Source organism: Aspergillus sydowii, assembly GCF_001890705.1.
Source record: "Aspergillus sydowii CBS 593.65 unplaced genomic scaffold ASPSYscaffold_1, whole genome shotgun sequence".
NCBI lineage: Eukaryota > Fungi > Ascomycota > Eurotiomycetes > Eurotiales > Aspergillaceae > Aspergillus > Aspergillus sydowii.
The window spans coordinates 2,798,405-2,819,160 of NW_024467859.1; the positions used below are offsets into that span (position 1 = coordinate 2,798,405).

General features: G+C 49.5%; 10 protein-coding genes across 10 annotated transcripts; 5 read left to right on the plus strand and 5 right to left on the minus strand.

The window, feature by feature from the left end:
* Nucleotides 1-21: 21 nt before the first annotated feature.
* On the plus strand, nucleotides 22-1,364 carry ASPSYDRAFT_140413 (DHHC family palmitoyltransferase; the record flags this gene model as incomplete). Its single annotated transcript, XM_040841049.1, has 3 exons — nucleotides 22-110; nucleotides 162-315; nucleotides 369-1,364. The coding sequence occupies 3 exons, from the start codon at nucleotides 22-24 to the stop codon at nucleotides 1,362-1,364; spliced, it is 1,239 nt and encodes a 412-aa protein (XP_040708139.1).
* Nucleotides 1,365-1,654: 290 nt separating this feature from the next.
* Nucleotides 1,655-4,475, plus strand: ASPSYDRAFT_140378 (Ataxin-10 homo-association domain-containing protein; the record flags this gene model as incomplete). Its single annotated transcript, XM_040841044.1, has 2 exons — nucleotides 1,655-1,842; nucleotides 1,910-4,475. The coding sequence occupies 2 exons, from the start codon at nucleotides 1,655-1,657 to the stop codon at nucleotides 4,473-4,475; spliced, it is 2,754 nt and encodes a 917-aa protein (XP_040708140.1).
* An 80-nt stretch (nucleotides 4,476-4,555) lies between these two features.
* ASPSYDRAFT_302005 (uncharacterized protein) lies at nucleotides 4,556-5,709 on the minus strand. Its single transcript, XM_040844753.1, has 3 exons — nucleotides 5,500-5,709; nucleotides 5,039-5,434; nucleotides 4,556-4,913 (listed from the first exon to the last, which is right to left on the minus strand). The coding sequence occupies exons 1-3, from the start codon at nucleotides 5,513-5,515 to the stop codon at nucleotides 4,636-4,638; spliced, it is 690 nt and encodes a 229-aa protein (XP_040708141.1). The 5' UTR covers nucleotides 5,516-5,709; the 3' UTR covers nucleotides 4,556-4,635.
* A 195-nt stretch (nucleotides 5,710-5,904) lies between these two features.
* Nucleotides 5,905-7,742, minus strand: ASPSYDRAFT_26340 (putative oxidoreductase, FAD-binding; the record flags this gene model as incomplete). The annotated part of the gene is made up of 2 exons (XM_040844268.1): nucleotides 5,905-7,226; nucleotides 7,277-7,742. The coding sequence occupies 2 exons, from the start codon at nucleotides 7,740-7,742 to the stop codon at nucleotides 5,905-5,907; spliced, it is 1,788 nt and encodes a 595-aa protein (XP_040708142.1).
* Nucleotides 7,743-8,151: 409 nt separating this feature from the next.
* ASPSYDRAFT_39036 (uncharacterized protein) lies at nucleotides 8,152-9,576 on the plus strand. The gene is made up of 2 exons (XM_040845822.1): nucleotides 8,152-8,582; nucleotides 8,648-9,576. The coding sequence occupies exons 1-2, from the start codon at nucleotides 8,421-8,423 to the stop codon at nucleotides 9,350-9,352; spliced, it is 867 nt and encodes a 288-aa protein (XP_040708143.1). The 5' UTR covers nucleotides 8,152-8,420; the 3' UTR covers nucleotides 9,353-9,576.
* Nucleotides 9,577-10,136: 560 nt separating this feature from the next.
* On the minus strand, nucleotides 10,137-10,712 carry ASPSYDRAFT_84350 (uncharacterized protein; the record flags this gene model as incomplete). Its single annotated transcript, XM_040851335.1, has 1 exon — nucleotides 10,137-10,712. The coding sequence occupies one exon, from the start codon at nucleotides 10,710-10,712 to the stop codon at nucleotides 10,137-10,139; it is 576 nt and encodes a 191-aa protein (XP_040708144.1).
* A 335-nt stretch (nucleotides 10,713-11,047) lies between these two features.
* On the minus strand, nucleotides 11,048-12,548 carry ASPSYDRAFT_141038 (mannose-1-phosphate guanylyltransferase; the record flags this gene model as incomplete). Its single annotated transcript, XM_040841101.1, has 4 exons — nucleotides 11,048-11,074; nucleotides 11,125-12,291; nucleotides 12,364-12,420; nucleotides 12,489-12,548. 4 exons carry the CDS (start codon nucleotides 12,546-12,548, stop codon nucleotides 11,048-11,050), a joined length of 1,311 nt encoding a protein of 436 aa, XP_040708145.1.
* Nucleotides 12,549-13,683: 1,135 nt separating this feature from the next.
* Nucleotides 13,684-16,170, plus strand: ASPSYDRAFT_53856 (putative dynamin GTPase; the record flags this gene model as incomplete). Its single annotated transcript, XM_040848750.1, has 3 exons — nucleotides 13,684-15,732; nucleotides 15,783-15,924; nucleotides 15,980-16,170. The coding sequence occupies 3 exons, from the start codon at nucleotides 13,684-13,686 to the stop codon at nucleotides 16,168-16,170; spliced, it is 2,382 nt and encodes a 793-aa protein (XP_040708146.1).
* A 499-nt stretch (nucleotides 16,171-16,669) lies between these two features.
* On the plus strand, nucleotides 16,670-18,597 carry ASPSYDRAFT_26345 (lysine--tRNA ligase KRS1; the record flags this gene model as incomplete). The annotated part of the gene is made up of 2 exons (XM_040844269.1): nucleotides 16,670-16,885; nucleotides 16,963-18,597. 2 exons carry the CDS (start codon nucleotides 16,670-16,672, stop codon nucleotides 18,595-18,597), a joined length of 1,851 nt encoding a protein of 616 aa, XP_040708147.1.
* A 538-nt stretch (nucleotides 18,598-19,135) lies between these two features.
* cox15 (cytochrome c oxidase assembly protein cox15) lies at nucleotides 19,136-20,682 on the minus strand (the record flags this gene model as incomplete). The annotated part of the gene is made up of 2 exons (XM_040844270.1): nucleotides 19,136-20,249; nucleotides 20,309-20,682. 2 exons carry the CDS (start codon nucleotides 20,680-20,682, stop codon nucleotides 19,136-19,138), a joined length of 1,488 nt encoding a protein of 495 aa, XP_040708148.1.
* Between the last annotated feature and the right edge of the window lie 74 nt (nucleotides 20,683-20,756).

Sequence of the window (20,756 nt, forward strand, 5' to 3'; positions counted from 1 at the left end):
TAACGCATTTGCTCGAAAGCGATGGGGCTTATCCGGACCATCGCTCTTGTGATCCTGGGATTTTCTAGTTTCGTATTCGTCGTTCTTTTTGGGAGGCTGCCCTTTTTCCGGTATGGTACAATTGCTACTATTACCCATATTGCTCTGTCTGATGAACCTAGGAAAACCCCGATTGGCTTTGTCTATAGGCTTGTATGGATACATGTCCCCAATGGTATATCATACCTAGATTCCCGTTTGTTCGGCGGGAGAGTCCTACGGTTTTGGAATCGGGCTGGTAGCTATGTACTCTACGAAAACCATCCACTTGTTCTCGTCAGTTTTGCGTTTAAACCCTGACATTTCACGGTTATTGACTTATCTTGTAGGTATTCTTTACGATAATGCTGGCCGGCGGTGAGCTCATATTCATCCCGAGTGCTTGGCCTAGAGTCTCTGTGATCCACCGGCTTTGCATTCCGGTCGCTGTAGGATTTCCGTACTATTTTCTATATGCGAGTGTTGTCACTAAATCCTTTATCACCGCGGACAACCACGCGGAGGAGATGGGACGCTATCCTTACGACGAAGTCATATTCCACCCTGGGCATACTTGCGAAACCTGCCTTTTTCTCAAGCCAGCAAGAAGTAAGCATTGCAGCTTCTGCAAAGGTTGTGTTTCTCGGCAAGATCATCATTGCGTATGGCTCACCAACTGCGTTGGCCTTAACAACTACCGTTACTTCTTGTCGCTTTTGCTATCTTTAAGTGTCATGTTGACCTATGGCGCATTACTTGGTTATTCTCTCTTGTCTCAAACCTTGGACGATCTCGTACCTCCAAATTCCCCAGCGCGTGCGAGAAAACAAAGCTGGCCTACGTTTTTCAACATATGTGCTGGAATAATAGCATATGATACGCGCATTGGGGCAGTTACGATGCTGATGTTTATGACAGCCCCGCTGGCTGCAGCCTTTCTTGTCTACCATACATATCTTATCTGGGCGGGGATGACAACAAATGAGAGCGCAAAATGGTCTGACTGGAAAGACGACGTGGCCGATGGAATGGCATTCAAATTTATCGATGGCCATAAAAGGAGCGACTCTCCTCTTCTTGATTCTCCTGAAGCGGAAATTTCTTGGCCGGTGAGCAGCGATCAAGTACTTGTCCTTACGGGGGGAGAGCCCCCTAAAGAAGGACATAGCGTTCACAAAAGCTCAAATGATATTATGCAGCCACATGATCCAAATGCAGCTGTCGACCAGAGATTTGTTCAAGTCAAAAGCATGAAGGAAATTGACAACATTTACGACTTGGGCTTTTGGAATAATCTGTGTCATGTCTTTGAAGCCCGTTCTGCGCAGAAGAGTCACCGTAGATAGGCTCTTTTGAATTATTAATTTTTGCCGAGCTTTATTCCTATTCTTTATTCTCATTTGGAGAGGCTATATACTTCATCGTTTCCCCAGATCACGAGATTTAAATTTCCCTAAATGGCAAGTGAGGCGACTCTCACACCGCGGAACCGGAAAAATTTACCACTTCAAATGTGATTCTTTCTGTCCCGCCAACACTTGCCTCTCAAATAACTTCTGGAAATTCACAAATACATCAGGATTGCCCGCATCTCGAAAGATCACTCTTGACCGTTCTGCCCTAGAGGCACTTTAAAATGGCAGACCGAGCTTCAACAGAAATGAAGCCAAAGTGCACCCCCGCGGAGCTCATGTTGAAGGTTATCCTGATGGGCACTTTGAGCCACTACGAGACCCGGGGGATGATTGACGACAAGCGCCTGGATCATATGCTTTCTGCTGGAAAACAGATCCTTTATAAGACACACCAAGAAAGTGATGTTAGGTAAGAACTGGCCCTCCCTTTCAATTTCTGTAAATTTGCAGACGACTAACACTTTTGCCCCCGCCAGACATGGCCTAGGTTTGTCCCCGGACATTTGGCAAGGCCTCACGGACGTTTTCACGAAGGCGATTCCCGTGCTAGAATCACAATCTTTTATCTGGAAAAGCCCACCGGCCGCAAACTACGAACACTCTTCGTCCAATCTAATAGCCTACAATTACTTTTCACTTGTCAAGGATATCGAACGTCTCAATGATCTTTGTACGATCGCTCGGAACCTCCTCGCCACTACGAAAAAGGCGCAAAACATGGCAGCAGAGAAAGGGTTCGACCAGAGGGTATTGGCGTTGGTAGATACTTGTGTGCGAGTGACGGCGCGGGGTTTTGACGGAGAGACGAATGCGAGAAACGAGGAACGGTGGCAGAAGGTTGTCAACCTATATAAGCGGCTTTTGATTACATGTCTTCAGTTCCTGCACAACTTCATTATGCACAACGAACAGCGGAAGATGGTTCTGTGGTTGGATCTTTTTGGATACCATTCGACTGGTGACTCCAACATCATTCAGCCCAAGGAGCCTCTTGACCAGGCAAGCAGCCACCCGGAGGGACTAGCACCGATTGTGAAAACCGGCGAGAGGATAGTAAACCCCCCGATCAGGGCACTTTACGATCAAACAGCCGAGGACTTATTACTTGAGACGATATCCAACTTCCCTCGAGAGCCTGCCACCATCAAAGAGGAAGCAGCCATGCTACTACTTGCAAACATCAAGGATCACATGGAAAAATTGCTTGGGCGTGACCTGACGGCGATTCAAGAAATGGGTAAAGACCCTGACCAAGTTAAAGAAATTCGCGCCGCACTTACTGCTATTCTGGGTGCCAAGGTGGATGGGTGGTCAGACCTTCAAGACAGAGCAAAGGATCTTCCTCCCGCCCTTCCAGATGATGAACCTCCTCGGAAAAAGGCAATTCTTACGATTGACCGCAGCCCGACTGCAGGATTTCCGCGCATATGCTGGTCAGACCTCCCAGACCTCAATGAATACGGTGCGCTTGCCGCTGGCGATGCCCCGATTGCAGAAGAGGACACGAGCATGCCAAGGTCGGCTCAATCCGCGGCAGAAACACTCCAAGAAGCCAAGGATGAGTTAATGGCGCGACTACAGGAGACTTCCCAACTCGGGGATGAGAGGGAACATGACTATGACACAGGCGATGCAGGCACAGTTGGCGATGACGACTCACGCAGCTTGGAAGCCGTTGCCGATGGGAGTATAGATGAGGAGGAGGAAGACGATGATGAAGATGACGACGACTACCGCGGGCGTCCAGGCGATCAGCAGCGTGGCCTGCTAACCGATATCCCCCTTGTACTAGGCCCTGCCGAGATTGAGGCGCTTCCGATGATTATCCAGGCCGGTATTGTCGATAGCTTTGGACTCAAAGGTGGCGAGCGTACTGGATCGCGGAATATGCAAGCTCTCAGATGTCATGTTCTCCTCACCCAGGAGACAGGACGAAATCTGCTCCGAGAGCTTTTGATCTTCATTGCTGCTTGGGATCTTCCTGACGACGAACTTTACTTCAAGATGATGGTCCAGATTATGGATGCAGTACTCAAGAATGGCCTTATGTCTCACGCTTATTCGGACTTCGGCCAACCCAAGGATATAATCTCCCCAGCACAGGCGGTTGTTGTGAAGATTCTTACGCACATTTTCAGAGCCAAGTATTCCCCGGCCTCCGTTACGGGTTCCAGTCAGGCCAATGCTACAAAAAACCCAGCTCCGCTCTCCAGGGTCGACGTCCTCACGGTCCGCTACATCTTCACAATCTTCCGCGGCAACATCATTCCCGAAACATGTGCTCTGATTTACCTCCAAGGTCAGATCCGCGCCGGCCGAGCTCTGCCAGAAGACTTCCCTCTGAACCTATGGGACATGGAACGTGTTTACGAAGGTGTCTACCAGTTCCTGGAGTTTTTCGCCGTCCTGACCGAGAACAACGACTGGAAAACCCTCCTCGTCAAGTGGGAAATCGTCTACGATCTCGTCACCCTAATCAAGGAACTCGAAGCAAGCATCCCCAAGGGTCAACTCAGCCAACTGAACCTCGGCCGCAATAGCCCGTCTAGGGACCAGCAGAGTGCAAGCCCTGGTCCTATCGCCGTTGAACGACCCTACGACCCAAGCGATCCAGATCCCACCGACGGCGGCACTGCATCCAGACCCGAGTCTCCGCCGATCACGGAAGATCCGTCCGAGTTCGAGTGGCGCAACCTCAAGAAGCTTGTTGTGCTCGTTCTCTCCTCTCTCGTGTGGAAGTGCCCTGAAGTTCAGGACCAGATTCGGAAGCATGGAGGTGTCGAAACCATTCTGTCCTGCACCAACTTTGATGCGCACAATCCGTATATCAAGGAACATGCCGTGATGTGTCTCAAGTTTCTGCTTGAAGGGAACCGCGAAAACCAGAAGCTCATTGAAGATTTGGAAGCTCGTGAAGTTCGGGACGACGGTGGGATGTTGGAACAGCGAGGTCTTGAAGCTGTCATTGATAAAACCGGCAGGCTGGCGCTTCGTCCACGCGACGCGCAGCCAGTCCCTGATCGGGAAATACAGGAAATATGAAGGTCGAGTAAGAAAAGATAAAGAAGCTATGTCAATCTGTACATATTCCTTAGACATATGATATGCAAGATACTCCTAGTAACGCATTATGCAAACCACACTACGTATCCTTGTAACAACAGCCATACTCCAACCCCCCTCGTCATTAACTATTCATAAATCAACCATACATCCCATCCCATTCCTCCTCGTCATCCTGCTCCGCGATCTTCTTCCTCTCCTCAATCTTGTCCCTCTCCTGCTTTGCGAAATCCGTCCGATCAAGCGGACACGTCCCCCTTAGCCTCAACCAAGGTCTTACACACTCCAGATCAAACAGATGCGTCGGATGACACGGTAACCGCACAACAAGCGGGTACTTGTCTTCCAGAAAGGGGTTACTGCAAATGGGACACGACTGGGACGGTTTCAGCGAGGAGCGCGGGACACGATCGAGCACTGTAGGATATAAGCACCATGATTAGTTATCTGCGTGCGACTCGTTCAGAATACGTAGCCGTAAATCCCATTCAACAACGGGTGGAGAAAACGCGGCGGTTGAAAGGGAGGGAAAGAGAACATACTGTCGCAAAACTCCTCGCTAGCACCCTCCACCTCTGTCGGTGGTGTTTCCGCATCCCGCAACAGCGTCTGGATCATCTGCGCTAGGAGATCGTCACCGTGCACGCGAATCGGCGTCCCATCGGGATTGAGCGTGGGAATGCTCTGCGCGTCAGGGTCAATGGGCCCTGCTGACTCGTCCGCGCCTCCCTCGCGGCGCATGATATTCAGTGCTTCGGCGAGGGAGTAGAATGCCGCACTGATGTCGCCGGGGACAGGGACGGCATGGGGACGGTGGCGGGCCTCATCGGGGGAAATTTCAGAGAGGGTTGCGAAGAATGTAGAGAGGTCGGGCCTCCGGCGGCGAGTCGTGGACTGGGCAGATGGGGCAGAGGGGTCTGCTGAGAGGTTGTGCTCGACTGTATTCGTATATGAGTTAGACAGCGATATTCGAGTATTTGGATGAGGGGTAATATGCTCTTGCCTTCGTAGGTGGACATTGTGGCGATGAGGGGTTGAGGGACGAGGACGTTCTGTCCTCGCTTTTTGGCCGATTAATTAATTGACGAGAGCGAGAGTACTGAGAGTTCGGTGAGTAAATGGGTTGGGGAGTGAGAAATGCAGAGCTCTTGATGTGAGAATTGGGAATAGATTTATGTCTCGGAGATGTGAGGGACAAGATAGCTCCTGCGGGGAGGCAGCAGCCGGACGCGTTTTCAGTTGTCGAACCCGAGAGAATTTATTGTCACAGCTCCAGCGCAACAACAAGCACAAGCTCTTAAATTTTGGAATTGCTTTTGTTTTTAGATCATTTATCAGATATATCGGGGTAATTGGAGTGTTCTCTATTTTTTTTTTTTTTTTTAACGAGATTGATCAATGTTAATATTCAATAATTGAAATCTTCATATACTACTTTTTTACCCGCAAGCCAATTGAACACAGGCACCTTCAGAGCGGGACTGCCACAAAAATACCATGTCTCTGCTAGCGAGAGATCCAGATCCCGAGCTTCTATCCTCCGGCGTTCCATCTGCACCTCGGACGAAGCGATTGCTTCCATTTCAGCACTCATCTGTTCGCTCTGAGAGTCAAGCCCAGTGACAAACAGTGTGGTTGAAATAGGGAGTTCTGGGAATATTTTGAAGGTGTCCAGCACCAGAGCGATGTCCTTGATCGATATGGACCAAAAAAGTCGAAGCTGGCTAATATCAATAACCGGCAGCTGGGCAAGAAGGGGTGTAATCCCAATTCCTCCTGCTATGAAAGGCATTACACCACTACTCTGTTCCGTTAGTCGGAAGTCGCCCCCAAACCCCTTCAGTGGCACTTCTAGTCCGGCCTTATCACTCGTTTGGAACAGGTACCGGGTCACATTTCCGTGTTTTCGAATGGTTATCTCGAATTCTCCATCGGGAAGTCCGGGGCCTGGAAATGAGGAGATCGTGAATGTGCGGACGTAATCGTCATTGAGGCTCAATGGATCGTCATCCATCATATGGCTGTATCCCATGTCCAGCTCATCATAGAAGGAAAATGTTGCGTATTGCCCCGGTTTCCATGATCCAGCTTTTTGGGGGTCTGATATACGGAATCGGAATCGGCCAATGGATGGGGTGATAATCTTCTTCCCAATCAGTGTTGCTGTGATAGACGATTCATGAGTTTCTAGGGCTGCAGCAGACACCTTCTCCGTTGACAGGTATCTGACGCTAGGGTTGTATGGAGACATTCTTCCCGGGGATCCTCGGAACGAAAGTGCTTTCTCTACAAAGCGAGCCACAGTAACGGTCACTCTGACGGCAACATTCGAGCGAGGAAGAATAGAATACGCATCCTTCCCAACCAGAATCTCCGTTCTGCCTGTGATAAATAATGCATTACCCGTTTCAAAGTCCGGGAAGACATAACCAGCCTGCGGAGTCGTCCGGATATTCCCAAGGGTTTGGTATAGTCTATTCCCAGAGTACTCTGGGTAAACGAGCACGGCACCGCCAGCTTCATTGGAGGCAACCCGTACAAATCCAGCTGGCCCACCTCGGATGTTGGTGTCCATATCTTGGGTTTCGCGCGAAGACGAAATAAATAGGCAATCTGCACGGTTCAGGAGGTTAATAGCGTCAGGGTGAAGCTGGGCAGTTTCCGAAATCAACTTTGGATCAGGCAGAGCGGGGACGATATGTCTCGCATTTAAATACTTCGGACAGTTACCTAGTGGACGCATTAGAAGATACTTTGATATCATCGGCGAGAACACATACCAAGGCTACCGTCGACATGGACAGTAAGATGGGCAATGCCTGCGCGAATACTTTCATCTGCGACGCTCAGCGACCCAGCAGTGATTCTGCCGAACAACTTTACCCTCCTTCTATTTTCTAGATCAATAGCTAGAAAGGAAACCAGATGCCCGCTTTTCGCGGTGGGATCAAGCAATAAGTTCTCTACCACGGGATCATAAGCTTTCCCGACGGGGGTCCTGATGTCGAAGCTCGAGGAAGACGTTGGGGTTGCGAGGCCCTCCTCCCCGCCCCAGAGAGAGCACCAAGGCCTCCCATCCTGGTCCAAAGCACCAATTGCGAGCAATGGCGACCTTTTCATCAGCAGGCCCGCGCCAGGGCTCAGGAAGGGCACAGTCGGATTGTCCTGATAGGGGACCCGCAGCAGCTGATGTATATCACGCTCGCCACCATGCCAGGGTACTGAGGTCGTGAGGACAGTTGCCATGGTGAAAATAGGCCTCCCGCACAATGTGATAAGATGATGCGGTGTGGGCACTGGGCAGCGTTGATCTGAACTCCGGCAGCGAAGTGTGGGGAACTAGACACGAGCCGCAGTCTTGGTGTCTTGCCTGTCCATCCATGGTACCAGCCTCGCATTGTTCATTCCAACGGTATTGGCACGCCGATTGATAGGCTAAAACGATTCGTCAAACCATGGCGTTGGTAAAACCACCGAGTGTCAAATAAAAGAAAGTCGAGACTGCTCGAGACCGGGTTGACGTTGTTTCAGGCTGGGAGGTGAGTGGAGGAGCGATTCGTGGCCGGTGGAGCGTGCGGGCGCTTTTTTATGGGGCCAAGAGAGGCTTTGCCATGGCAGCACGCACATCTTCACGTTTGGCTTAAAATAGACTGATAGACACCTCGTACTCTGCTGGGCCTGAGTCTGACCCTCTCCTGACGTGTGTTCTCGTGTTTTGTCTTTCCATCTTCAATTCCTCACTCCAAAGTCCAGTCCTCATTCCTTCTTGCTGGTCCAAGAAACAGCCCTGGATACATTCCTGAGGGACGAATGCCGGCCGAGTGCGCTATGCCCAACACCCACACGTAGACTGCGATCGCCGAATTGTTTACTTCACCAACATCTGACACCTCTCTTCTGCACACGACGGTCGACATTGCAACCATGCGTCGCAAGTCCGTCAAACCCTCCGAATATCCGGCTCTGCCGTTCCACATCATCCGTTTTACCGTCTTCGTTTCCTCTCTCATCGTCGCCATCATTCTCGCTGTCTTTGCCTACAACCTGCACAGTGCCGACCAGAAATTCCCTTGGGCCTTCCTCGTTGTAAGCTTGAACTCACGATTTTCTTTTCATATATCGCATCCACACAGTACTGATTTTTCTATTAGCTGATAATCGCCGCCTTCCTCTCGCTGCTTAACCTCATCCTAACGACCCTCATCCACTGCTGCTATGGCCTTTCCCCACGCTTCTCCCTAGTGACAAACTCCATCGTCCTAGTTGTCTGGGCCGTCGCCTTCATCCTCCTTGCCTGGGCGCTCTCTCACACAATCCTGACAACATGTAACGCTACTTATTGGGCCACATCAACCGGCATCTCCGTCTGTCGGACCTTCAAGGCCCTCTTCACATTCACCATCATCGGCGCCTTTGGCCTCGTCGCATCAATAATCCTCGATATCATCGCCTACCGCCGTCAAACCAGACTAGGCGAGTACGACCCCATGGCTCTGGAAGGACACGGCCTGGCAGAGTACAAGACCAGCACGCACAACCGGGACCCCAGCACCCTTTCGGACTCATTCCCGCATCCGAATATGGGCCCAGGAATGATGGAGGAAGATCGCGCGCCGCTCGTTTCTAATGGGAGATATGAGAGTACACCTGCGCCTTATAGAGGGCGTTCGGAGTCGATGGATATTGGGGAAAGCAGACCGATGCATCAGCCGCCGCCGTCGTATACTAGTAACCCGTATTCTGATGGGCCGGTCCCGCAGTCGCAGCCTCAGCAGATGTATCCGGGGACGAGGATGAGTGCCTACGATAATTTCTATAGGCAGCAAACGAGTTATGATCCTGTGTTGTACAGGTAAATGATTGGAACAGGTTCGGTTGGAAATTAGGGAAAAACTTGGCGTTGTTTTAGTCATTGTGGACTTTATTTCTTTGTCGACTTGATGATTGCGCTGTGTTTTGAGGGGTTATATCTACGGTCTTTTATATTATGGCTTTGGATCTTTTTACATATTTTACCCTATGGATACTCCAGGGCGGAAGGATTGCGGACTTTCATGATAGCAATATTGAGCGAGAACCTTAGTTAGATAATTTGATAATCGAAAATATACAAAAGTCATTGTACTGCTCGGTGCTTGAGCCCTTTGGTGCTAATAGGGATCGTGCTGCCACAACCGGATGTGGAAAGACTACGATGAACTTGAGAAATGAAGTATATTTATCTTTGGTTTTAAACTGTCAACGAAGGTCTATCTCTAATAGCACATCTACACGGTAGTAATAAGCGAGCTTTATCGTGTAACGTAGATGGTGTCGGATTCGTCACCGTCCAAACGGTGCAGGCGAATCGTCCGCCTTGCCAGTTAGGTGTTGACATCAAACAGGCCCTGTTTGGTGTTTAAACGAGGGACGAAATAGCGATATGGCATATTTACAACTCAAAGGCCGTACTTGAGAAAATTATGTGCACAGATAGATAATGATTACAAAGGAATATAAAAAACATTAATATATTGTACTGAAGACATGAAGGCAATTCACCAATACTCCATCAGACCAACGAGGTAAAAATTGGCTGACATCCATGATCCATACATTTTGAATGGACCAGAAACGGAATGAATGGCACAATTAAGGGGATCATTCTTCCCGGGTAACGATAGACGACATTGGGCCATCCATTTTCATGAAAAACTCAAGCCGTGTTTCACATAAATGGTGATCGTTCCTCGGATACACTGTCTCCCAATCCGCCCAGAGTATATGGACTGTCTGGTCAGTTCTTGAATTCGAGTCTCCATCCTGCAGGTGCTGGGGCTGCTTATACTTGACCTCAACCGGAAAGTAATTAAGAGCCCAGATCCTCGCATCATCGTCCTTGTCAATCTTACAAGGGAAGTCAATAAGGACGTTCGTGTAAATGGTCAGGAGGTTTCCCTTCAGTTCATGATAGCCGCCAATAAACACCCCGAAGTCTCCCTTTTTCTTCTTCTTGTAGTGCTTCTTAAGCCTCTTTTTCACTTCCTTTAGGACTACTTCAACGCCTTCGATAGTGGGGGCGTCCGTGACGGTCTTGACCAGGGCCTTGCACTTGAAGACAATCGGATAGGTCCCTGCTTCGTATTCAAGCGTTGCTGCTTGTCGGCCCCGCTTTCGGAGCTTGGTATAATGGGACTTACACCGTTCACACATGGTCGAATATGTTGTGCAAGCCATTTTAGTTGTTGCCGACCCCAATTGGTTTGATCCCGGAAGGGTTAGTTGTGTTAAATGTGCTCGGGAAGGCAGAGTTTCTATACTATTGATAACCTTATGAATAAAGGATTTGTGTGGATAGGAATGACTTAGATACATATTTAGTGAAAACAGGAATAAAGGCCTTGTGTACTAAGGTATCAAGCTCCTTTGCTTGGTTTAAGGGACGTATTCACTAAGGAATAATTCGAGAATATATACCATGGGCCTTTTAGTGAATATATGTAAAAATAACAATTCGATTGTCAAAAAATTGGTGGTATTAGTTTAATAATGAGAAAATACGCTTAAATGCCCTACATGATAACCTCGTTGGCAACGTCCTAGATTTTGGGTCAGCCTCTGGATAATAGGTGCAATCGAAATAACTTACGCGCTTGAGTTCCTTATACGGCAAACAAACACAGTTTTGAACTCGGACTTCATCACCCACACCGCATTCCTTCCCGAGGATGGTGATGCTCTGCACCTTGACGCCGTTCTTGATGATGCTGGTAGAGTGGCTTCCGTTCGGAATCGGGGTTCCCTCCACACGGGCCCAGGCCCCGACTCGCCCGCTCCACCCAATGATTGCATGCATAACACATGCATCGTGCTTGACCTCTGCATCTTCGAGAACAATCGAGTCCTTGATACGGGCGCCTGCGCCAACAGTGACACGGGGACCAATCGACACATTAGGTCCTAGTTTCGCTGTTGGGTCCACGCTTGCGGAGGGATGGATATAGACGGGAGGAACAATGGTGGCGGAAGGAGCGGTGAGCTCCTCGGATTGCGCCTGGAATGCCTTTTGGAGGTAGAGAGCATTGGCCGGGACAGCAGATCCAGCCGTTTTGATCTGGCGCCAGAAATCCTTGGTCTCGTGAACAAAGAAACGGTTACTGTCAGCAAGGTCGGAGAGGATATCTTGCTCCAAACGCAAGACTTCGGTCTGGTTGGAATCATCATCGCCGACAAAGGACGACTCCAAATTATCGGAAGAAGGGTATGACAGTAGACGAGGGCGAGTCGTCCGTCGCTTGATGGTGCTTCGGATGGATGGGAAGATGCATTCCGTTGCAAAGAGATAAACCCCGCAGTTGATGAGGTTGGAGATATGCGATTCTGGCTTCTCGACATAGTGGAGGACGCGCTTTGTATGGGAGTCAGACACAATGCACCCAAAGTTTGAAGCTGCGTCGTTGTGAACCCGTGTTCCCAGAATGACTGCTTCGGCATCCTTCTCCTCGAACAGCCTCAGCATTTCACCAAGCGGGAACGAGCAGCAGACGTCGGCATTGAGCACGAAGATGCGCTCCGGCTTTCCCTTTAAGATAGCATCGCGGAAATGGTACAGGCCCCCGGCCGTTCCTAGCGCTGTGTATTCTCGTAGGTATGAAATCCGAAATTGGGGGAATTCTCTGAAGGAGTCTTTGATGAAGTCGCGGAAGACGCTCTCATCGTAGTAGCCAATAAGGATAACTTCATGAAGCTCGGGGACTTTTGCGAGAGCCTTGAGGCAGTGGTGGATAATCGGATGACCCGCGACTTCGAATAGAGGCTATAACAGGAATTGGCGTCAGATTGGAACTTCCGTTCGGTATGAGAAGCTTGGATTCGGGCAAAGACCAACCTTTGGAACATCAAGAGACAAAGGCCGGAAACGAGTTCCTCTTGACGGACCACCCACCTAAAAGCGCTATGGTTAATTTCCGCAAGGAGACGTGTTTTTAAAACTTTTGGAATCAGAAAACTTACCAAGATCACGGCCTTGGTGGAGGCCACGTTGGTGTGTTCCCGCACAGGCACCTGAAGCATTGTGGGCGGATGAGGGGCAAAGGTTGGAATTGAGCGGGAGGATAAGATAGAAGGAATCGGCCTGAAGGGAGGAGATAGACAGTAAAAAGAAGCCGCGGGAACAAAGAGGAATTGAGATCCGTAGATCAGGGTCGTACTGGAGAAATATTTATTCAGGGGAGAGATGTAGCGTCGAGGGGTGACCTCACAGGTGTCCGTCTAGTCAGTTGATCAGGTCGAGGCCCACCGACTCAAGCTCCAGACTCAGGAACACCAGAGATCGAGCTCTTCCTTCGCACCAGGTTAATTCCCGGAATCAGAACTAAATTTGGGACTTTCTTTTTGAGAGACCAACGGCCGCCATGTGACTTCCTTGGGCTTCGCCGCTTTTGGCATGATGCTACCTTGTATACGCCTTATTTCCCAGGTGTCAACCTGTCATTCTACTATGGATCAGTCCGTCAACAGAACATATTGCTCAATAAAACTCAGGACAGTTAAATTGTTTGAGCAGCTGCATGGTAACGTCAATTCTCAGTTAACGCAGTTTGGAATTTCAATCTTTTAGAATCCATCCAAATTGGGCATATCATACTACTCGAGATCCTCACTCGGATACACCAACACAAACTGAACGGACACTCCTGTCATAAATGGCAGTTGGGCTTTAGATTTCTTCAAAATCCGACTCTCTGTAAACAGTTTTTACTAGTACCTTAGCCTCAGACACGCACTGCCGCAAGGTAGTGTTATCTCTTATTAACTCTACCCTCGTCTCAAGCATAACACTGGCCTGCTTTTCTTCACTCACCTCTCGCCCACCTTCTTCTCTACTTTTCTCTCCCATGTTTCTTTGCTCCTCTTCTCTTTCCATCTCCATTTTCTATCCGCATCCGCAGTGCTGTATTTATTCAGCGTACGGTCTTCCATTTTCATCTTTCTGTATTTCCTTTGCCGCGCAATCTGAAAGGAGAACAATTATCCTTGCAAGATGGCACCGCATTCTCTTCAAGCATATAGAAGTGTTACGCCCGATGTGAAGCCCACTATTGCAGACTTAGAACGCCCAACACCAGGTAAGCCGTCGTCTTCGCTCCAATCCATGCCAACGGAACCTAATATGACTATAGTCTCATTCCAACATCCTATACCCACGATGGAGTCCGTTTCTGAGCCTTGCGCCTCAGAGCCTCTTAATATACTTGCACAGAGCATGACTGTTCTCGTCAAGAAGATCCAAGATCTTCGACATATTGGCATTGAGGATTCCCACATCCTCCTTCCGAAGATATGTGTGATTGGGGATCAGAGCACCGGAAAGAGTTCGCTCATTGAGGGAATGAGTGAAATCAATGTTCCAAGGAGCTCTGGTACTTGCACTCGCTGTCCAATGGAGATCAATCTATCCGAGAGTGAAGCTGGACAATCCTGGACTTGCCGTGTGTACCTCTCTCGGAAGTACATATACGATGGCTCGAGGAAAATAGGGAAGCCAAAGAAGTCGCACCCTCTGGGACCTTGGGTTTCTATCGATCCGGAGGATGAGCTTTTTATCACTATCACCAACAAAGATCAGATCGAAGAAGTGATCAGATGGGCACAGCTTGCAATCCTCAACCCGGGTAGGCCAACAGCTCATTACATTCCGGGACAGAACTCAGAAACCAACCCTCTTGATTGTGAGGTTAAATTCTCGCCCAACATAGTAAGACTGGACATATCAGCACCAGGCTTTCCGAGCCTTTCTTTTTATGACCTGCCTGGTGTTATCAATCAGGTCGAATTCGATGAAGAACGCTACCTCGTAAACCTCGTTGAAAACCTTGTGAAGGATTATATCAGCCAGGACAATTGTATAGTTCTCCTCACAATTACTATGACAGATGATGTGATGAATAGCAGTGCCGCCCGGATAATGAATGACGTCCGTGGAGCGAAACAGAGAGCCCTAGGGGTTCTCACAAAACCCGATCGGATCCCTCCGGGGGAAGAACTCAGCCAATGGATTGAAATCCTCGAAGGTGATAAATTTGCTTTGGGACACGATTACTATGTTGTTCGCAACAATCCGGACCCTTCGGTTGAGCATTCGGTGGCTCGACAGGAGGAGGATGCGTATTTTATGTCTGGACCATGGTCAACGGAGCTTGCAGCGTACAGTGAGAGATTTGGGACTCGAAGCCTACAGACTGCATTGTCAAAACTTCTGTTCCAGCAAATCCAGGGGTGTCTACCAGGCATTATACAGGAAATCAATAAGAAGGCTATCCGGATCGATGATGAGCTTTCGAAGCTCCCAGCTCCACCGTCTGCAAATGTTCCATACATTTTGTGCGAAAAGTTGTATGGATTCAAGGAATGTATTCGCCATCAAATGGACGGGGGCTCCAGGGAGTACCCCTTGAAGAAGCTCTGGTACAACATTGCAGAAGACTTCAAGCTATCACTGGCTAAAACCCGCCCAACGGTGAAGGTACTGGCAGAGGCTGATAAGCAATCCATTTCCGCTGCCCGTGATGACGACTCAGAATGCGAGGTTGTCCAATGCTCACCTAAGAGGAAACTACCAGATGATCCACTCGGCTCCCCGTCCTCAACCGTGAGAGAAAGGCCTAAGAAACCGTCAGGATACCATACTACACACTTCGAGAACTTTATGACATCCGCGAAAGAATTCACATGGGAAGAGATTAGAGATATCAATAAGGACTCGGCAAGTGCTGGGATCCCGCAGCAGATAAATCCCAAAGCCATAGATTTTTTGAATCAAATGAGTGTCGTCCACTGGAAGCAGCCGATGATAGCCTTCATCGATGCAAGCCATCAACTTGTGAGAGACACACTCTTGCGCGAACTGAACAAAGTTTTTATCCAGTATAACCAGACTGGCCTGTTCAGAGAGCTTGAAAGAACGATCAGAAGCTATTTGAAGAAGCTTAGAGCCGAACACCTCGCTCATGCCGAAGGTATCTACAAGATAGAGTATGAGAAACCTTTCACAATGGCGAGCACTGCGCTGGATCAGGCGACGGCTGCAGCGCTTAAAAATCTGGAGTCGCGCCGCTTGGATGCCCGGGCCAACCACTATCTGAACCTCTTCCATAAGTACCCTATTGGTGATCCACGAAGGGACAACGAAAAGAAGAAGCTAGGGAATGCCGAATTTGGTGCCGATAAGTTCACGCTGGAAGTCAAAATGATGGCTGTACGTCGTTTGGTTGCATGGGATGGGCTCTAGTTGCTGACTGCATGTAGATAACCCGAGGCTACTACGAAGTCGCCAGCTCGAGATTTGTCGACTCTGTTTGCCAATCTATATACACAAAGCTCTTCTTCAGATGCCACCAGAGCCTGGTCAAAGCGATTGAGCACGGCTTGGGAATTCAGGCGGAAAACGGTACGTCTCGCCCGCCCAGTTTAACTGCACTTGCGCTGACTGCGTTATGTATCAGCCGTGGAGCGTTGTAATGAGCTCATGTCTGAGGATATTGGACGTCAGCGTCGTCGACAGTACCTCGAGAAGCAGAAAGAGAAGGTCATGAAAGCGCAAGAATGGTTAAACGAGGAGAACGGAACTGCGGACGAGCAAGACAATCCCATGAATTTTGAGCCCGAAATCAAGCCGCAACCCCACGATTGGTGAGAAATACGATCGCTAGCGGCAAAATCATGTTTTCATTCTGGTGATTTATTTTGTTACTCTGTACTTGGTCGCTGCCGAGATTCAAGGCGGGGTTCAGTTATCGGGGTCGAAGAACCCCACTTCGATGCCCGGGCCCTAAGCCCTACCTGCTTCTTTTGGGGGAGGTTGGACTCTGGAAAACTGCAAGTGTACGGTCTGGGCTGGGCAGGAGTCGGATGAATCTTGCAGAGGAATGATTCTGGAGTAGGCACCATCTAGAAATATGAAATATTGCAGAAGAATGCACGCATTGTAGTGACTGCATTGCCCGTAGTTGTTCTGGGAGTACCCAATGACAGCCATCCCGCAGTGACTCACTCAGGCCCAAAAATCTTTGGCGCGTTTTCTCCGTCTCCCCCTCCCACTTCGACTCAAAAGAACATCATTTATTTACAGCCGGCGTCACCTCTACTGATATTTGCTCTCGCGGATAGAGCGTCGGATAATCCCGTCTTCCACAATGACCGATTCCAACGTCAAGGAGGTCGAGGCCTCCATGGCCAACCTCTTGCTTGATGAGGTTACTGGCGAAAAGGTCTCCAAGACCGAGCTGAAGAGACGCCAGAAGCTGCGCGAGAAGGAAGCCAAGAAGAAGGAGAAGGAGGCTGCTGCTCCCCCCAAGGTTGCGCAGAAGAAGGTCTCTGCTGAAGAGGAGGAGGCGAACCTGACCCCCAACGTGCGTTATCCTTCGTTTTTATTTTTTCATTTTCAACTCCTTGAGAACATCGATTAATTCTGATTTCTTGATTTTAGCAATACTTTGAGATCCGTAGCAAGAGAATCAACAAGCTCCGAGAGACCAAGCAGCCCGACCCCTACCCCCACAAGTTCCAGGTCACCGACGACCTACGCAAGTTCCTGAAGGACTATGAGAGCCTTGAGAAGGGCGAGCAGAAGCCCGAAACCACTGTCCGAATTGCCGGTAGAATCTACACCAAGCGCTCGTCCGGTGCTAAGTTGATCTTCTACGATATCCGCGCCGAGGGTGTCAAGGTGCAGGTGGTGGCACAGGCTCAGCATGCCAATGGTGCTGTTTCGTTCGAGGATCAACACGAGAACCTCCGAAGAGGCGATATCATTGGTATCGTCGGTTACCCTGGTCGCAGCAACCCCAAGAACCGACCCGATGGTGAACTGTCTATCTTCGCCACCGAGGTGGTCCTCCTCGCGCCCTGCCTTCACGCCATCCCAACCGAGCACTACGGCTTCCAGGACAAGGAACAGCGTTTCCGCCAGCGCTACCTTGATCTGATCATGAACGATAAGTCTCGCAATGTCATGGTCACTCGTTCTAAGATGGTTACGTTTATTCGCAACTTCTTGGACCAGCGTGACTTCGTCGAGGTTGAAACCCCCATGATGAACGCCATTGCTGGTGGTGCAACAGCCAAGCCTTTCGTCACTCACCACAACGAACACGACATGAACCTATTTATGCGTATTGCTCCTGAGCTTTACCTTAAGATGCTCATTGTTGGAGGCCTCGAGCGTGTTTACGAACTCGGTCGCCAGTTCAGAAACGAGGGTATCGACCTTACTCACAACCCCGAATTCACAACGTGCGAGTTTTACTGGGCTTACGCCGATGTCTACGATGTCATGAACATGACAGAGGAGCTTGTCTCCAGCCTGGTTAAGCACATCACCGGTGGGTATGAGACAACCTTCCACACACAGAATGGTGAAGAATACCATGTCAACTGGCAGGCCCCATGGAAGCGCGTGGAGATGATCCCCGCCCTTGAGGAGGCTACTGGCGAGAAGTTCCCTCCTGGAGACCAGCTACACACCGCCGAGACCGCTGAATTCCTTAAGAAGGTCTTGAAGAAGACTGGCGTGGAGTGCTCACCACCTCTCACTAACGCTCGTATGCTGGACAAGCTTGTGGGCGAATTCATTGAGGAAACTTGCATCAACCCCACATTCATTACCGGCCACCCTCAAATGATGTCTCCTCTGGCCAAGTACCACCGTAAGACTTCTGGTCTCTGCGAGCGTTTCGAGGCCTTCGTCTGCAAGAGGGAAATTGTCAACGCGTACACTGAGTTGAACGACCCCTTCGACCAGCGTCTGCGCTTCGAAGAGCAGGCCCGCCAGAAGGACCAAGGTGACGACGAGGCTCAGATCATCGATGAGAACTTCTGTACCAGCTTGGAATACGGTCTTCCTCCTACCGGTGGCTGGGGTATGGGTATTGACCGTCTCGTCATGTTCTTGACGGATAACTACAGTATTAAGGAGGTTCTCGCCTTCCCCTTCATGAAGGATGACAAGACCGCACACGATGGAAAGTCCGCTGCTGAGGTTGCTGGCATCGAACCTCAACCCGAAGAGGGAATCCGTAAGTGCCTGCCTGAATCCGACCTAATCGTTGAACTGACGAGCTAATGTGTTTGCGTTGCGCAGCCCACAAATAGATATTAGAAACTTAAGTCATGCAAAAATTGATGCCTCGATATGATATTCACGATTGAGCTGGTTGGGTTTCATAATAAAAATAAATAAAGATCCTGGGAAATAAAATCAAGATTTTTCATTCTATCGTTGGTGTTCGTGCCTGATCCTGAAAACCGTACTGCTTTTTCTTTTTCACCGGATTCTCTATATCCTTGGTGTATTTATGTCTTTCCCCTCCCTCCCTCTCACTAATTTCCGCTAATAAGTAGAAAGTATCCTTTTCACGGCGTTTCATCAGTTTCAATCCACTTAATAACAGTCTATAAAGACTAAATAGCTATTGCTTAGAGGAGATATTTTGGCAGGAACGATTAAGTGTTGGATGATTAAGTAATGTTTCAATATAATGACCGATTTATGGTAGCCAATAACGGTAGTAATATACAAGAACATATAAGTAGAGAGTTTCATGATAATACAGGAATTTTTTTACCTGATGCCCTGTGTCTTGCAACAAGTGCTTTTTTTTTCACAGCTTAGGAGGAATGTGGCGCGCGGCATTTGACGCCGCATGGCCACGCGCCTTAGCTGCCATCTGCAACAGTTTGGCGGTCCGCGATGGGTGCCAGACGCGGCTGCCAAGGACAAGAACCCAGGTCAGAAGAAACAAGCTTCCAGCCTGGTGGGCTGAGGCTAGAGGAAGAGGAACGAGGTACAGTAAAGTCGTTAGACCAAGTCCGACCTGCAGGCAGGCAAAGCCGACGACACCGTGTACAGCCTTCTTGGCAGCTGGCGGTAGGAAACGCTTCATGTTGGGTGATCTGCGTGTGTACGCCCAAAGAGCCATAATGGAGGTGAATGTTGTCATAGCGAGGATACGGTGGTCCAGTTGAACGAGAGAGGGGTTCTCCAGGATGTTTCTCCACCACAGGTCTGAGCGGTCATCGTGTCGCGAGTATTTTTCATCAAACAGTTCCGAAGATGGAGGGGCAAATCCGCTACCCATGTATGGAAATTCGTTATAGATAAGCCCGGCATCTAGGCCTGCAACAAGACCACCTGACATGGCAGTGACAAAAACAAGGAGGGCTAAACCGGCAACAGATCGGCGGAAAAGCTTAAGCTTAGGATCTCTGAGTGTTTCCAGCAATTTGATTCCAGCATCGGGGTCAGACAGAAGACGATGGGACCGCAAAATAGCGAGACCGTTCCAAAGCATTGCGACATAGCAGACAAAGGCGGCTCCCAGGTGCGCCGTCAAGCGGTATTGACTAACACGAGGTGTACTGCCCGGGGCAAAGAGGTCATCCTTGAGCCCAGACTTGACCATCCACCAGCCGATAAAACCCTGGAATCCAATCAAGCCTGAAATACCAGCCAACCGTAATGCCATGGGCTTGCTGACCTTCTTCCGAGCAACAAAGTAGATAGCCGGCAAAACGAAGGAGAGCCCGACAAAGCGACCCCAGATACGGTGGATCCATTCCATGTAGTAGATAGACTTAAATTCGGATAGTGTCATCGTTGGGTTCAAGAGCTGAAATTCGGGTGAAGCACGGTATTTCGCGAACTCGGATTCCCAGTCTTCGGCGTTCATAGGAGGAAGAGAACCAGTAACGGGGCGCCATTCCGTAATGCTCAATCTATGTTTTGGTCAGAAAGGGAAACACTCTATCAAACAGTAAAAATAATTGTGACATACCCAGACTCCGTTAACCTAGTAAGGCCTCCGAAAACCACGATACCGAAGACACTAGCCGCGCTTCCGAGTAACCAATATGCCACGGTCTTGTCGCTAACACCAGGGAAACTTGACTTTGACGCCCCTGATTTCGCACCATTTACGACAGCGGAATCAGAAGCGCATCGTGCAAATGCTTTCCTTGCCTTACTTTTCAGAGATGCCGCATTGAGGCTGCCGGTGTTCCGAGCAAAGGGAACGGAGGGTGTACGGAGAGTCGTTCTGGTGCCATAGTTTTGGGTCCGAACCAGGCACTGGCGGCAGGTAAATAATTCTCTGGACAGTCGCGGCGCAAGCCTTCGGAATAGGAGGGCGGAATTCCCCAGAGACGCCATGATTGCGACAACGACGGGAATCCGAGTTGTCGAAGGGAAAATTATCAAATGTCGTGATCGGAGAATGCGGCGGA

What these genes read in the sequence shown, in the direction of transcription:
- ASPSYDRAFT_39036 (XM_040845822.1), top strand. Translation starts at nt 8,421, where the DNA reads ATGCGTCGCAAGTCCGTCAAACCCTCCGAATATCCGGCTCTGCCGTTC. An exon ending in TCCCTTGGGCCTTCCTCGTT is followed by an intron (nt 8,583 to 8,647) that starts GTAAGCTTGAAC and finishes TTTTTCTATTAG; the next exon opens with CTGATAATCGCCGCCTTCCT.
- ASPSYDRAFT_302005 (XM_040844753.1), bottom strand. An exon ending in TAGCGAGGAGTTTTGCGACA is followed by an intron (nt 4,914 to 5,038) that starts GTATGTTCTCTT and finishes TATATCCTACAG; the next exon opens with TGCTCGATCGTGTCCCGCGC.